The sequence below is a fragment of the Thunnus albacares genome, chromosome 12, assembly GCF_914725855.1.
Source record: "Thunnus albacares chromosome 12, fThuAlb1.1, whole genome shotgun sequence".
NCBI lineage: Eukaryota > Metazoa > Chordata > Actinopteri > Scombriformes > Scombridae > Thunnus > Thunnus albacares.
This window is the reverse complement of record NC_058117.1, coordinates 21477570-21493665: the sequence shown is the minus strand read 5'-3', so window position 1 is coordinate 21493665 and position 16096 is coordinate 21477570. Positions and strand designations below refer to the sequence as shown.

The 16096-nt window shown below is 41.6% G+C and overlaps 1 protein-coding gene across 1 annotated transcript; it reads left to right on the top strand.

The window, feature by feature from the left end:
• Window positions 1-12839: 12839 nt before the first annotated feature.
• Window positions 12840-15095, top strand: klf2b (Kruppel-like factor 2b). The gene is made up of 3 exons (XM_044369025.1): window positions 12840-13175; window positions 13474-14386; window positions 14531-15095. The coding sequence occupies exons 1-3, from the start codon at window positions 13104-13106 to the stop codon at window positions 14704-14706; spliced, it is 1161 nt and encodes a 386-aa protein (XP_044224960.1). The 5' UTR covers window positions 12840-13103; the 3' UTR covers window positions 14707-15095.
• Window positions 15096-16096: the final 1001 nt, after the last annotated feature.

Sequence of the window (16096 nt, the reverse complement as noted above, 5' to 3'; positions counted from 1 at the left end):
TACATTTCCATTATAACCCCATTTTGTCCTCTGATGAGGATATTTCAGGATGAAGGGCATCTTATCCAATTTCTGGTGAGGGACCCTCTGAGGGGTTGCTTTGGTTAAGGCCTTCACAGATGGGCTTCTAGCCACCAAATGTCTCAGATTTCTCCTCAATTGTTCGGTAGCAGGTAACAACAGGGTTGGACAGAAAGCCCTCAATGTGGTCGCGCAAATTCTAGGTCAAGCAGAGATGAAGGAGATCTATTTTTGGCAAAATGTGCTGTTTATCTCAGTGTGTAAAACCAGTGGGGAACCTCTTCCCCCACAAGTCAGGCCCACTTCTCTAACTTGTGGTGCATGTGGCGATCTATGCAATGTGGTTGCCAAATTATCTGTTTTCTCTTTGTTAAGTTAATATGATGAGGTATGAGCGGCTAACATTGATTCGAAGTAATCAACTAATTAATGCAGAGTTAAATGTAGATATAAGGCCTTGATGAAGAGGAGTATTTCCGCACCATTAGAAACACAATGTCTTGCAAATCCCTCATCAGAGTATCAAACGCAGAGAACAGACCAAGCTGTCTGTCCTTTCACTGTATTTCCAGGCCAACAGTGTATCAGTCAGGCTTGTGCAACACAATGGGGCGAGGGCGAAATATGCCAGATGAGTATAAATCTTAGCACGGTCGACCTCAGAGTCTACGAAAACAAATTAGAGCCCGGCAGTACCCTTGGCTCACTCAGACACACACATTATATACACAACTGCTGTACATGTGTTCCTTTTAATCCCTGATTTGAAAGACAACATTCGACATGGGCCTCAGCGCAGGCAAGAATGTGGTATCTCTGTCTTGAGCCTGTGTGAGGTCCACGCTGCTGAGTTGATTATAGACAAAGCACAAAAGAGAGATGCAGAGATCAAGAGACAATGTGAATGCAGTTCTCACATGTTTCTGTTTAGGCTGAGCAGGAAGGTTACAGCGTGATGCCAGGATGGTGAATGATGCATCAGTTTCCTGATAACGTTAAAGGCAAAGAAACTTTAACACATGTCACTCAGATGAAAAGGGACATTAATTTTATTCCATTACACCATCGCTGCATAAACACAGCCAGCACACACACACACAAAATACACTCAGGCGCAAATGTTATTGGTGTATTCTTGCCAGAAACTTAACGTAAATTGTATTTGCAGCCATAGAGGGTGCACCACGTTGAGTAGAGAGGAACTGTGATTGTTCATTGCAAACATGCAGCCACCTCAGTTTGCGTTAACCCACAACACACAAAAGTACACGCTCACACACACGAAACACACATTTCAGGAAACCATGGCCAAACTGTGAGAAGATTCACTGTTCGAAAAACAGGAAGTGGTTACCAGCTGCATTAAACCAGAGTACACCTCTGTAATACTCAAAATACACTGAGAACCTTCAATATCTGAGTACTTTAAACTCTAAAGGAGAACTGAGAAAACAGTTCTACTGCCACCTCAAATTCAAGTTTTATTCGCTTTATTTGCATGAAAGACAGATGCACGTTTAAACAAGCACATTACTGAAGGATTTCTCGTTTGTGCTGGAATGCAGTCCCTCAAAGAAGCAGTCCCTTGTCATTAGAAAATTCTAATGCAGGCTTTTGTCAAAGAACATCTCTATCCCTTTAACAAAAGAATGTCTGAATTGCATAATATGCCAGGCAGGTAGATTAGCAAAGGCTTATTCTCCTGCACCGTGTCTGTGCTGCTGATTGCTGTGCCTCAGGTTAAACAGAGCAGCTGCGTTTGAGAATGTCACCCAGAGCTGCGGGGCTCTCCTTCCAAATGAACTCACATGCATTTATGGATCAAGTGTGTTTACCCCCTCGGCCTGCTGCAGGTTGAAGTACATGACCTGCCCTGCTGTGGAGCAGTGCCCAGGCAAGCTGACAATTGCGAGGGCTTAGATGGGAATGAAAACAAGAAGGGAATAAATCGAGCTAAGTGTCATTATCTGAGAGGTAAGTGTCTGCAGCTCGGGGGACAACACAGGCAACAGGTCTTGTGACGAGCTGGCGTGAGAACTGGTTCTGACAGTTGAGCTGAGCCGCAAACAAGATGGGCCTGATAAGTGCTTAAGGGAGAGCTCAGGTGAGCTTTAAGTGGTCAGTCAAGGTTGAGAGGGTGAGGATTTCATGCTCTCCCAGAGGTCATGGACTCAGGGACGCCTCAGAGAAGCAGCCACTTTGACCTGTTGACCCTTCAAGTAGCCTGTGAGATGTGGTCACAGGCTCAGATGTTAAGGAGTGAGACTTGCTCTGTGTCGGCTTTCCCCACTCCGTCAGAGCACATGCTGTTGCCAAGCACTGGGTGTGTGTGTATGCATGTGTATTACAGTCACTATTCACTATGACAGTATGAGATGATCACATATTTTGGGAAGAGTTGGCTGATGAATAAGACAGTCAGTCATAAAACACCATGGAGGAGTTACATCAACAGTCCTGCCTTGTAGTAATAACCTCAGATGTGCACAAATAGACCCGACCCTGCCTTGACATATAAGGAAAAAATGCATTGAAGCCTGATTTGGACATATATGTCCATTATATATAGTACAGTTGTGACATATTTTCTCATTAAAGGGAACTGGAAGGTGTGTCCAAACTTTTGACTGATAGCGTAGTTCTTTAATCACCATTATTCTGATGTCACAATTTGTCATCTACTTAGATTTAATTTCACTATTAGTTTAGTCTTCACTCCTCAACATCTCAGCTATGATAAGAACCAGCCCCCCATCTATTTTCACATCACAAAAAGCCCGTAAATTCCAACCTGATCAATGGTGGGCCCCTTTCAGGAAGTGTGTGAAGAGGCACAGATGATACAAGAGATACAGGTTATTAAAGAGCAGCGGGGAGAAGGGGAGTTTGAAGTTAACCAGTCGGGTGAGGCCCCCTGAGCCATTACAGTAGGTTAATTATACCTTAGTTGAAGTGTTAAATAGACCAGTAACCTGTGCTTTGGTGCCGTTTATTGAAGCCAGGTGTAGTAAATAAATCAATTAGGTATGCGGCTTCAGAAGTAATTTGACTCACTTCAGTCTCAGGGGGAGTTTTCGAAGCTATCTTTGACTTTATGTTTGGCACTGTGTGGGTATTTTCAGTTTTGCTACAGTTGTACAACACGACCGATATTTAAAATAGCTGAAAATCCTCCAACTGTAAACGACTTTGAACAGATTTAAAATCAGGTTACGTCAGTGGATTGCACATAGCCACAAAAGAAACTGCTGAAAGTTGGAGAGGAAACCGACATGTGGCTCAGCAAACCACTCTCTCCGTTGAGGTAGCACACTTCACAAATGATGAACTGAATATTTTGCATTGGTGTGGATTCATTGGTGTGTGCATCGTGGACCCACCTGGTAAGTTGACAAAACCACACTACAAACACCGATTCCTGTCAGTAGGCTAAGACTGAAAGAGGGACACATCAAAATCTGAATGGTGCGCGTGCCAAATAGTCGGTACACACCGGATCTCGTTTGTTTGTCAACCACAGGTTGTTATCTTCTGTGCCTTTTTGCAGCCAAACCCAAAAATCTAAATTACTCAGTTCCAGATACACCCATAGCACCTGAACACTCCCTTTAACTGATATAACTGTACAAAGTATCAAAGCAACTGATTTGGCACTTGTTATAACCAAAAATCACATCGTCATCTCTCTTTTTCTCACGCTGAAACCCACATTACAGAACCACATTATAAAACATCTGTTAATCTGACGTTTGTAGTTTCCATATTCGACTGCAAAAGCCAACAACAAGTGATACTGAGAAAACTAGATACTGTCTGTCAGCATCTTTCTCACCCCTCACCCGCTCTAAAAACAAGGGTGTTTTATGGCAGTTTGACTAGGGGTTAATGTCCCCGTGCTCCTTTGAGATAGCATCTGTAATGTGCAGAGGAACCTGTCTGACCCCCTCAGTGCAGAGTTATTGACTGACTGGGTGCTGGATGATTTGCAGGCAAACTCGGGATACCTCCTGGCCTTGAGACATGGAGGAGAACAGACTTCACCTGTGTGGATTCAAGTTTCTGTAATTACTCTCAGCAAAGCCTGATGTTAGATATTTGGAAAAGTCATACTCTCACATTAAATAGTGCGCTAAGAGGTTGTACAAATAGGATTCTATGTCAAGGTTTTCTTGGTCTTTACTTCATATAACTCTCAAGATCCAAGTTTTTTTGACAACTTCAATTTACCGCATGATGATATATTTCATTAGTTTTTGTTATGAAAGAAAGAATATATGAACACATCCTATGACCAATCCGAGGCCATGACCCTGAGATTGTGAAACTCTCTTCAAACACATTTAGTCACATACGTTAAGCTTCTTACACTGTTACAGAGGAATCCTGACGTTTTGACCACTGAAAATGACAGTTCAGCTGATGACCTATCTGTTCCTCCCACTTGATTTGAGACACGATGACTGCTATTCACTACGCATTTCAATTTCCTTTCACCATGACATTGTAACTTATACTCACTCATTTCCTACAACAACTCACTAATAAGCTCCTGACAGTTTGGGCTGAAATGGCGTCAAGCTTTAGCCTTTTAAGGGATCCATTTAGCAAAAAACACAACACCATTCAGGGGTACAGGATCAATATCCACTCTCTGAAAGAGCGTGGTTCTGTGAAAACAGACGAGTACACTCAAGGAATCGTAACCAGGTGTAGGGGAGGAAATACCTGGAGCATTCCTCAGTGCAGGAATGTTTTTATTAGCGTTTTTACAAATGTCGCCATTTCGAGGTGTGTACACTATAAAGTGCACTGCAGGCTGGATCACTCAATCAAGCGGTGCGTGGCTTCAATGGGGAACCTGTGTCGAGGCCAAGGTTATGCTATTTGAACAGCTGGCACAGTTTAGTTCGGCATGTTCAAATGTGCACAGGTCTGAGGCTGTCATACCACACAGAGGAAAAAAAACACAGGCCTCCCCCGACTTTCAGCAGGATAGACTCTATACAGTGTCATCATACTCAAAGTGTTGATCGAACAGGCGTGTTAAGCTGCTCACAGTAGATGGGTCAGACATTGATGCATCAAAAAAATAGAGTTGAAAGGCTGTTAACCAAAAGATCTATCTTTGTAAGTTGAAATAAATGCATCTAGGTTATGAGCGTGCAGCTTTCCGTTCTCTTTTTTTTTGATATCTGCCTTTTTTTGAGTCAGAAACTTACTCAGGTCAATGTACATTTTCCAGTTTTTCAGAGAAATCAGTGCAAACAGAAGAGACATGGACACATTAATCAATGAAACCCCTATCACATTCACACCGTCAATACATAAGCTTTAAAAAAAAAATTAAGCATTTTGGAAATACGCTGGAAATTCACTTTCTTGCCAAGAGTGAAAAGATTGATACCACTATTCCTAAAATGTTGAACTATTCCGTTAAGGTGAAGATGAAGCATAAAAACAAACAATTTTACTATTTTACCAGAAGTAAAAACATATATATCACAATGTGCACCGAGCCTGGCCAACACTTTGAACTGTCATGTGTCCAAAGGCCGGCCTGAAAACGTTCCAGTGCTTTCAGAGTGACCCACTTCAAGCCCCTGAGAGCCTGCCCATTCTCATTTATCAAATAAAAAGCACCTTTCTTAGCACTTTGCAGAGAAAAAAAACATTTTCACAGCCAGCGAAGCCATGTGTGTGTGGTGTGACGAGTGGGACCGGTATGATTCCTGGTGTTAACAGCTAATAAATTGGGGCCCATCCCCCGGTGCTGTACTGGCTCAATTATATCCACATGTAGCCATTATTCCTGCCATGTTAGCTGGAGTGGGCTGCATATTTTTAAAAGGTGGGTTTCCATAACACTTGCTGAAAGCTACCTCGGTTGTCGAGACACATGTTTGAGCTCTATGGAAGCCAGACACTGGCTGTTTTAATGCAGAGGTGCTGTGGAACGCAGCAGGGGCCAGTGTGTGCCCTTTGTCTTCAAAAGTCTCACCTCAGTTATGTGTGTGGAGACGATAAACAGGTTTGTTACCTGGATAGAGTCGCAAACAAACATTCAGATTAACCTAAAGTCTTTCCTCAGGTATTTTAACACTTTTGTCTACAAGTTTCCAACAATATAACTGACATACCCTCAGCTGCCAGTTTATTAGGTACAGCTAAAACTAATGCAGACCTGCAATAAGTCCTCCCTTCATGAAGGTTATAATGTTCAGTTTTGGTTGAAACAGTTTTAACGTGAATGCTGTCTGTGTTGTTGAATTGCACTGCATTATACTGAGAAGTATATTATAAACACCTATCAGTAGTTTATTCAGCCTTAATAAAGAACACTACATCCATTATCACGATTATATAAGTGGATTTAATGACTTTAAATGATGTTTTTGTAATTAAATTATTCTGTTAAAGACACTGTGTTCCATAAAAAGCCTTTACAGACAATTACAAACTAACAACCCCTGAAATATTGCGGTTATGTTTGTCTCAGCGGTAAAAATTGGAGGGGAGTTGGACTCGTGTCTCTCTGGTATTAACTGGTTTACTTTTTCATCTTAACCATGTAAACAACCAGGCAGTGTCATGCAGCTGCAATACATTATTCAAATGAGCGCAGCGTAATTAACCGCTGTATATACTGTAGCTTAGTGGCAGTTGTGTTTGGTGACAGTTATCTCTAACAGTGAAACTCAACTGTTCTTTAGTTATGCTAATTCAACCAAAGAAACTGTACTTAATGCTCCCCAGCAGGTACAAATGTGTGCTCAGGACTATCTGCTCAGTCCCCGTGCTGTTTTTTTTTTTTTTTTTTTAACAAATGTTTGAGGTTTTGTGAAATTGGAGCAGGACTAGGGCCAGCTCTTTGAATGTCACACTGTTGGCACGTGCCAACCTTTTCTGCTCAACATTTCTCTCCACCCCCTTGTCCTTCCCCCCCCTTTTTTTTCCAACAGGGGGGATGGAGAGCCTCAATGCTATCATTCTTTGATTCTGTTTGAATCTGGACGCATGTGAGCAGGAAAAGGAGCCAAACGTGCTTCCTGAGTGGTCCGGGGGGGAAACGCTGTAATAAGCAAGGGGTGGGCGGTTAAAAATAACTGGGCTATATAAGCCCGGAGCAGGATCCCACTCACTCTCAAACTCTCACTGACTCTCGCTCGGTCAGGACGTCCCGTGCTGGTCCAGCGCTACCTCTCACACTTACACACTGTTTTTCCATGGCAGTTAGCGGAGTGTGCCACATGAGGCAGGGCTGATGTGTCCAAATCCTCACCGCAGTGACGGAACACTTACAGACCTGACACAGACATGATGCATGCTTGTATTCATGTCACTGACTTAAACAGCCCAGTAACAACTTATAAGTGACAACATGTGTTTTCGTCATGGAGAATATGAGACATAAATCTATACGATGAGCCAACAAACCCAAACTTTGTGCTGTTTTTTGGAGACAAAAGAATTATAAAAACAGAGTAAAATGCCTTAAATTCTCAACATTGCTGTTTAAGTTATTCGTGGGAAAGTTTTTTCAACAACAGGTGCATTCAGAAAACAGAATATCTTCAAGAATTAGTCTGACTGTCACCGCTGCAAGAACATGTCAACAACTTCATGAGTCGTTAACAACCCTGACAACTTGCTGATAACTTTCTAACTTCGGTATAGCTTCACAGATAAGACAGCAACACCAATAGCACAAGCTTTACAATTGTGAAATGACAGTTGCCTAATGTTAAAACTATTGTGTAAATCTCAATTCAGGGAAAGAGATTTTCTGGAAACATTCAACACTTGTTTCATGTGACAATTTCATTTGTTCCTCTTCTGCAGGGAGAGAGAGAAAATGTGCAACATGTATGGGGCTGCAGGTTGGAGGAGCAAGACGTGAGACTGTGCTTTGACTAAAAAGGACACGAAGTAAAGAATCTGTGGCGGACACTGAATCCCTTCCAGGTCCCAGATGTTTGTCCTATTTGTGACCTCTAACCTCTGTGTAGAGGGGGACAAGCAAAGCAAAGGGAGAATTTCCCTACAGGGATCAATTAAGTTCCACTTCTGTATGAACTTATTACAAATCTCTTTAAACGAAACCTTCACTGAGAAATATTTTTGTGTGGGCTGGTGTCAGAAGAGTGTTCCACCCATCGTATGTGAGGCCCCGCGCGTTCGTCCAATTTGCCCAAATGAAATTCTCTTGTTGGGTACGTACACTTCTCCTCAGGAAGTGACGGATCAGAATGAAATACAAACCTGTCTCTGAAACATCATGCGAATTACTGAGCGCTCCTTCCAGGGAAACACCAGACCTGCCAACTACAGCTTTTTTTGTTTTTTTTTTGGCTTTCTCATCCCTTTGCTGCACCTCACAGAGCCGAGCACACTGCGTGCAGTTTCACATGATTTCAGGCTACTCAAAAGCCCATCTTACAGTCCTATTTGTCTGTCTGTCCATCATTTGGAAGTGAAAGATGTCAAGTAAAGTCTTACTACAGGTCTGTCGCAAATCTCCTGTTCATCACATCTGGTTGCATCATGACAGTGTACTACAAAACAGAGTGTGTGCAAATAATGGATTAACCAGCTTGGTTGAAATGTGATAAGCTTGCTGTGTTGTGAGGCTTTTGGTAAGAACCAGTAATGTTTGGTACGTAATATTCAAAGTTAGACTGAATGAATGAGTGAGTCAGTGAGTAATTGGTCTGACGAACTAGATTTATTCAAGTAATTTCCAAGTTTACAAGATTACTAGAACAGGTTGAACTTTATCTTTCTAAAATTTAGTCCCGATCTGAGCAAACCTCTAAAAAGAGATGTCTTTGTAATATGAAAACAGCAGCTGTGGTTCAGCTGGTAGAAAGAGTTGTCCGTTAATTATAGGGTTGCCACATGTCAAAGTGTCCTCAAAAGAGATTTTGCCCACAAATTCAGCTTTTTTGGGGCTTGGCTCAGAAATAGTCACACACATGAGATATATGTGTTAACTTGTGAGCTTCAGAGGTGGTGGTAGGCGGATTTTGTTACCTTTGGACAAAGCCAGGCCAGCAGTTTCCCCCCCGTTTCCAGTCTTTATGCTAAGCTAAGCTAACCATTTCCTGGCTCCAGCTTTATATCGAACAGACAAATATAAAAGTGTTGTGGATCTTCTCATCTAACTCTCAGCAGGAGAGCGAATAAGCGTATTTCCCGAACTGTTCCCAACTATTCCACTAAGAAAGACACTAAACCGCAAACAAAAATGTAAGTTGCTTTGGCCAAAAGCATCCAGAAAATGAAAGAGAATCACTGAGGTTATGAAAAGTTCAGTGACAAATCACACAGACATGCAATATTCTGTTGAGATAGCCACGTTTTACATATTGAAGCACAATCAGATGTCCACAGACACGGTTGTTCAGCAGGTGCAAACCAACTTGGTCTCCAAAGAGTTGAAAATGTTTTTTTAGAAATAATTAATTTATGAGATATGACTGAGAGTGCAAACAATGGATTAAGTCTCCTTAATTCAAACTTTTAAACATTACACAGCGTTAAAGGTAGCTGAGTAACAGGGGAAGTGAGAGTGCTCTCGCTCTCACTGGTAGCAGAGCAGAGGACTGCTGCACAGAGTCGAGGTCAGAGTCAACGGTCAGAGGTTCAGACATCATGCCGGCCGCTCCACTGCCTCTAAAAACACACTTCCTCTCCGGGATTTACTGGATCTCTGCTGTGTGACGCACTTTCCACTGAACACATAGCACAGATCAGGGATCAGGATGTGGAAACCTAACAGCTGCACTGACTGGTGATGGTGAACATGACAGCTTGATGAGAGGTGATCTGTCTGTCATGAGGTGCTGAGCTCAGGCGTTCTCTGTTTGTTCAGATCATCAGTACCGAGCGCTTTTACGCTTTTCTTTCACTGTACCTGTCGCAGGAGGGAAGGAGGGTGTTTGGGATTAAATGATGATTCAGTACGTGTAGATAGATATAGAACATAATGTGTTGATTCGTGTTGAAAAGTAAAAAGTACGGCCCTTAACTATATTTATTCAAGTACTGTACTTAAGCATAATCCAAAGAACTTGAGTATTCTCATTTTATATCACTTTCTACTTCTTTTGCACTACATTTCAGAGGGAAATGTACTGTTTACTTCTCTACATTTATATAACAAATATAATTACCTGTTTCTTTGCAGATTAAGATTATTTAAATATATTAAATAAATGAAACTTCACAACAGTATATAATACAGCTCTATGACAAGATAATAGGCTGCTTATACAGGTGAATGCATCATTAATAATAATCCAATACTATAATATATAATGATATTAACATTGACAGAGGACATTCTGTCTGGAAAATGAGTACTTTTGAAACTTCATACTTGAAGTTTCAAAAGTACTCATTTTGCTGATAATACTTGTCATACGTGTACTTTATATAAATATAAAGTAAATATATATAAAGTAAATATAACTATGAAGTACAGAATGATAAATATGTGTGCTTACACTCAAGTGAATTTCAATCCTATACTTTTACTTGCAATTTAGTATTTTTACACTGCTGTATTGGTATTTTTACTTACGTAGAGAATCTGAATATTTCTTGTTATAATTTCATTTGGCAGACGCTTTTATCCCTCTTCCACCACTGGTGTCGATTGTGAGATTTGATAAAACATGAAAAAAAAAAAATGCAAAACATGTGTCAAGAGAGATGAGAGAGATAGAGATGTAGATATAGATGACAAAGTGATGCTGGGGTGATTACAAATCTAGATATCAAAATACAAGTGAATGTAGGTGACCCATATTGCAGAGTTACAGTTGGCCAGCAGCGGTGGAAAGAGACTAAATACATTTACTCAAGTACTCTACTTAAGTGCAATTTTGAGTTACTCGTACTTTACTTAAATATTTCCATTTGATGCTACTTTATACTTACACTCCACTTCATTTCAGAGGGAAATATTGTACTTTCTACTCACTGTTTGACAGCTTTAGTTACTTTTCAGATGAAGATTTGACACAATGGATAATATGAAGATGAAACCAGTGGTTTCCAACCTTTTTGACTTTTGACGTCTTAAAAAAAGCTGTGTGTAGTCGGGGTCACATTTCAGATGTCTATCGGTTGTTAACAGCTGCACCAAATAGTGATTTTTCCCTCCAAACTTCTCACATGGTTTCATTTCAATAAATGTTCAAATGATCCAATATTTCACTAAAAATCAAAGATTAGAGAAAAAGTCCAAAAACTGAAAACAGATTTGTGTATCAGAACTTTGTTTTTTTCTTCTTTTCTCTCCCATGAATCATCTCACGACCCCTCAGATTTATCTGGTGACCCTTTGGAGGGGCCTGACCCCTAGGTTGGGAACCACTGGACTAAACTAGCTAACTGGAACATGCTGCTTACACACTGATACTTCAGTATTAATAATCTAATGATGTCATATATAATAGTATATCAGACAGAGGGACCAAACCTCTACTATTACTGCAATACTTTAAGTACATTTTGCTGCTAATACTTATGTACTTTTACTAAGTAGGATTTTTTTGTGCAGGATTTTTACTTGTAATGGAGTATTTTTACATTGCTGTATTGGTACTTATACTTAAGTATCTCAATACTTCTTCCACCACTGGGAGCCAATGAGGTCCTGCTGAGAAAACCATCAGACCGTCTTCAAGTCAGAAACCAGATCTCTCAGGAGAAACAGCAACAGGCAACAGTTGTGATGTAAATTTGACCCCCAATCGACACCGCAGACCGCCCCCCTCCCCCTCCCCCCCTCCTCTCTACCCCTCAACCATGTCAGTCCATCATTAACACCTGAATGGGATGTTACCTTAAATCATGTTTACATCAGGACTGGTTAGAGCGTTTAAAAGCCGTGAAAATCGTTTCAGACTACCCTGGCGCCTGTTTGGACAAGCCTGCTGTGAAAGAACAAAACCATCTTCCATTAATGATAATGAGCCGAGAGCGGGACGCGCTAAACAGGTGGAGGCAGCAGCACGCACCCAGCTCACAATATCTCACGCTTTTTTAAAAAAAAAATGTCTTTCTTTTTATACTATGTTCAACTCTCACTGACCTGCACACACATCTTTTTTTTTTTGAATTACGAAACAACGCAGAAGCTGTTCCTCATTTAAGTTTAAAAGCGTTAAAGTAAACGAGGAATAGGTGTTGGATTGTTTGTCATTATAAGAGAGAAAATAAAGAAAACATATATGAAGAAAGTGACGATTGCAATTTGACAGCACACATTAACGGCATTAATAATCAAATGATAGAAGATGGTAATGTTTTTTGACATTTTTGTGGTTAATGATATCAGCTATCTATGCGTGTGAGTGTGTGCGTGTGTGTGTATGTGTGTGTGTGTGTCATAAAAGATGATTACGTAACAGGCTGCCTTTTTTGTTGTTAAAATCATTTCTTATTTATGTGTCTTTCCTTCCAGAGTTTTAACCCACTAAACTTTAAATCTAATTGTATTTTTTATTACTGTTCATCAAAAAAGTCATATCTCTCCCATGTTGTGATGATTAACTGAAGTACTGACAGCCTTCATATTAAGCTGTTGGTGAGGCTTGGCCTCCGGCACTTTCTGTCATTAGACTTGTTCTTTTCAGCATATTACGTAAGTATCTATGGTTGCTATATTGCCCAGTGTGTTTGTAATTTGCCTGCAACTTTTTTCCAACTTCAGCTCAGGTGGGTTGGTCTGCTGAGTGTTTGCGTCACTCTGTGGGGGAGGTCCTACACTTTATAGGCTCCTCAGCGCTGCTCGCCTGTCATACGGCGCACTGAGCAACGCTGCCTGCAGGAGCCGCTTTATAAAGAGCTAAATTTACCAAACTTTACGTTGTTTCCTGAGCTCTCACAATTGGCCAGGAGTAGTCGGGTTAGAGGGTTATAAGGTTCGGAGGACCTCCTACCACTCAATCTTGTTCATGTCTTTGAGGCGCAGCTGTGGAGAGGCGACAGTGAGATAGACGCACAGACTTTGGTGCGGCTGCCGCTCAAAACAACGCGACTTTAAAAAGAGATTTTTATTATTTCACCGAACGATGGCCTTATCCGGAGTGATGCTACCGTCATTTTCGACATTCTCAAACCAAAGAGAGAAACCCTGGGAAAACGTAAGTTAAAACTTATCTTGTATTGTGTTTTAAAATCAGTGATTTGCATTAGATGACTTGTCTTGGTTGAGTTGATCATCATAGTGATATTAATATCGGCCTATTGTAAAGCAGTTCGAAATAATTTATTTGCTTTTGGAAAACAAGAAAAAAACAACTTTATCCTTATTTTAAGAAAATAAAGCTCAGTATTAGACTGAATTATTTGTCCAGTGGAAATTATCTGCAGTGTCACATACAGTGTTTTATTTCACAGCAACATTACAATCATGCTTAATGATATTTTTTATTCTTTCAGAGATGGAAAGGAGATATGGACAAGCTAGTCTCCAGCAGCTGCTCCATGCTTGAAATGGTACACAACCTGGACAATCATAGCAAAAAGGACGACGAGGATCTGAGTAATTATTTGGATCTGGATTTTATTCTCGCCAACACAACTTGCTCAGACAGCGCGGCTGTATACGTGGGCACAGCTGATCCCAACATGTACACGACGGGAAACTCTGTGCCACCCTTCCCTGCAGACGACCACCGCTCGCCGCCACCCCCGTACGGCGCCAGCCTCATGACTGAGCTGCTCCGCTCCGAAGGAACCAACAACTATGGCATTACGCGCAACCCCAGCGTTCAGGGGAGATTTTATGTCAACACGACGCATTTTCCCCGCCAGGACAACATCAAAGTGGAGCCACCCATGGACAGTTACGGCCCTGTTTTGGGCATGGTGCCCCAGAGCTGCAGCAAAATCAAGCAAGAGGGGAACGTTTCGTGCATGATGTCCTTCGAGCAGCCCCGAGTGGCCATCTCTCCTCGGGCAGCCAGCAGCATGACCCCGCCTCTCAGCCCAGATGACCAGGGGGCTTCGGACTGCCAGGCACCGATGTGCCAGCCCATGAACTTCCCGCAGAAGTATCACACCACGGCGGCTTTCCCGCACCATCCTCAGGCTCCCCAGATGCAGATGACCTACCACGCTCCGCATGGTGCGTTTGGCATGTACGATGAAGGTCTCAGCCTGCAGCCTGGCGCGCAGAGGGTGATGCTCACACCGCCCTCATCTCCCCTCGAGCTGCTCGAGTCCAAACCCAAGAGAGGACGGCGCACATGGCCACGCAAGCGCACGGCAACGCACACCTGCACCTTTGCTGGCTGCGGCAAAACCTACACCAAGAGCTCACACCTGAAGGCACATCTCCGAACTCACACCGGTAAGTTTAAGTTCATATTAATGACGCATGAAGTAGTATATTAGCACCACAACTGTGCGTAATTACGTACACGACTGCTCAAATCAAACCCATATTTCCCCTTTCAGCACAGACTAATGAATTTCCCTTTCTTTGTCCACGCAGGTGAGAAGCCGTACCACTGCAGTTGGGAGGGTTGTGGATGGAAATTCGCTCGCTCCGATGAGCTGACCCGTCATTTCCGCAAACACACCGGCCACAGGCCCTTCCAGTGCCACCTGTGTGAGCGCGCCTTTTCCAGGTCTGACCACCTGGCACTTCACATGAAGAGACACATGTGAAGGAGCCCTGAAAAGGACTTGGGCTTCATGGGGGGGTAGTGTTGTTTTTGTTGTGATTCAACTGATGTATTTTTTATTTAAATTGTTCTCCACACGACCAAAGTCTTTTTTATATAATATTGAATTTAAAAAGTTTTAGTGTTATTATTTTTTAATAACGTAGCTGGTACTACTTTGGTTATATAAAAGCTTTAGAAAAGCTTTGTTTGCTTTACAGCAGGCAGACCAAGAAGGGGCTGGCCCTGTATATACTACTCTTCATTGACAGAACTGGAATGCTGTGTTTGACACAAAAGTGCCTTTCTATGACTGTGCTACTGTAAAACTCTAGTATATGTTGTCGACAGGAGTGAAATGCTCATACATTTTTTGCCTAACATGTGCAAAGACAATGTTTTATTTAAACTGCCTCACTGTTTGAATGGCCTAAACTCTTTTATTTTAATGTGGTCTCCTATTTTTTTTTTTTTTTTTTTGGGTGATATTGTCTCCTCTTGGATCCAGCCCCTCTGTACACTATCAGGGCTTGATGTCCTGTGCATTATTTTCTACTTAAATTTATATAAATATGTACATGGATTTTATACTGTAAAATGTGTATTTATTGTAAATATTAAAAAAAACAATGAAATTGAACATTTGGCTTGGGGAACTCCTTTCTTTCAGGAAATCACAAGATGCATCTTGTTCACACATTTGGTTTAATGGGCCGCATCCACCCACTCACCCACCATTCTTTGCTGCCTTTGAAAGCACTTTAAATGGGTGCAGTGGACCTGCAGACCATCACATCAGTTACACTAAATAGGTTATACACGTTGCCATTGGATAACCACTTTAATTTTACAACATGGGCACTTGATTTCCACTGTGATGCTTTGCAGCTGCAAGACAGAGAAGGGCAGCAGCTTGTGGGCTTAGCCTATAAATACAAACACTCAATTTCCATAATTACAGAGTGAGCTGGGAGCCGTCTGGACGGAGGGGCACAGCAAACCCTCATCAGGGAGCCCTTAGACTCCCTTTCTGATGGGTAGAAATTATAGTAGGACATCAAAGGGCCTTAATACTACAATTACACAGAGTCACCCTACACTACAGATGCAAAGTATGAGTCTGTGCATATTATGTCTGTATGGTGTCAGTGAGCATTTGTTTCATCCGCCATCAAAGGCTGCATTGAGTAGTATCAAAGCCAGATGGCTGTTTTTTTTTTTTTTTTTTTGAAAAGATAAATATTAAAAACATTTTTCTTCAAATACAGCATGTGACCAGTCATTGACAAAAGTCTTCCTGTTGCTTTATGATAAAAGTTTACAGCTTTAAAACATGGCTCAATAAAAAAAAAACCACTCCTTCCAAGAAAAGTGCTGTCACTCAGCTCCACTGT

Coding starts and splice junctions, on each gene's coding strand:
- klf2b (XM_044369025.1), top strand. CDS start 13,104: ATGGCCTTATCCGGAGTGATGCTACCGTCATTTTCGACATTCTCAAAC. Junction 13,176..13,473: donor GAGAGAAACCCTGGGAAAAC/GTAAGTTAAAAC, acceptor TTATTCTTTCAG/AGATGGAAAGGAGATATGGA. Junction 14,387..14,530: donor ACATCTCCGAACTCACACCG/GTAAGTTTAAGT, acceptor TTGTCCACGCAG/GTGAGAAGCCGTACCACTGC.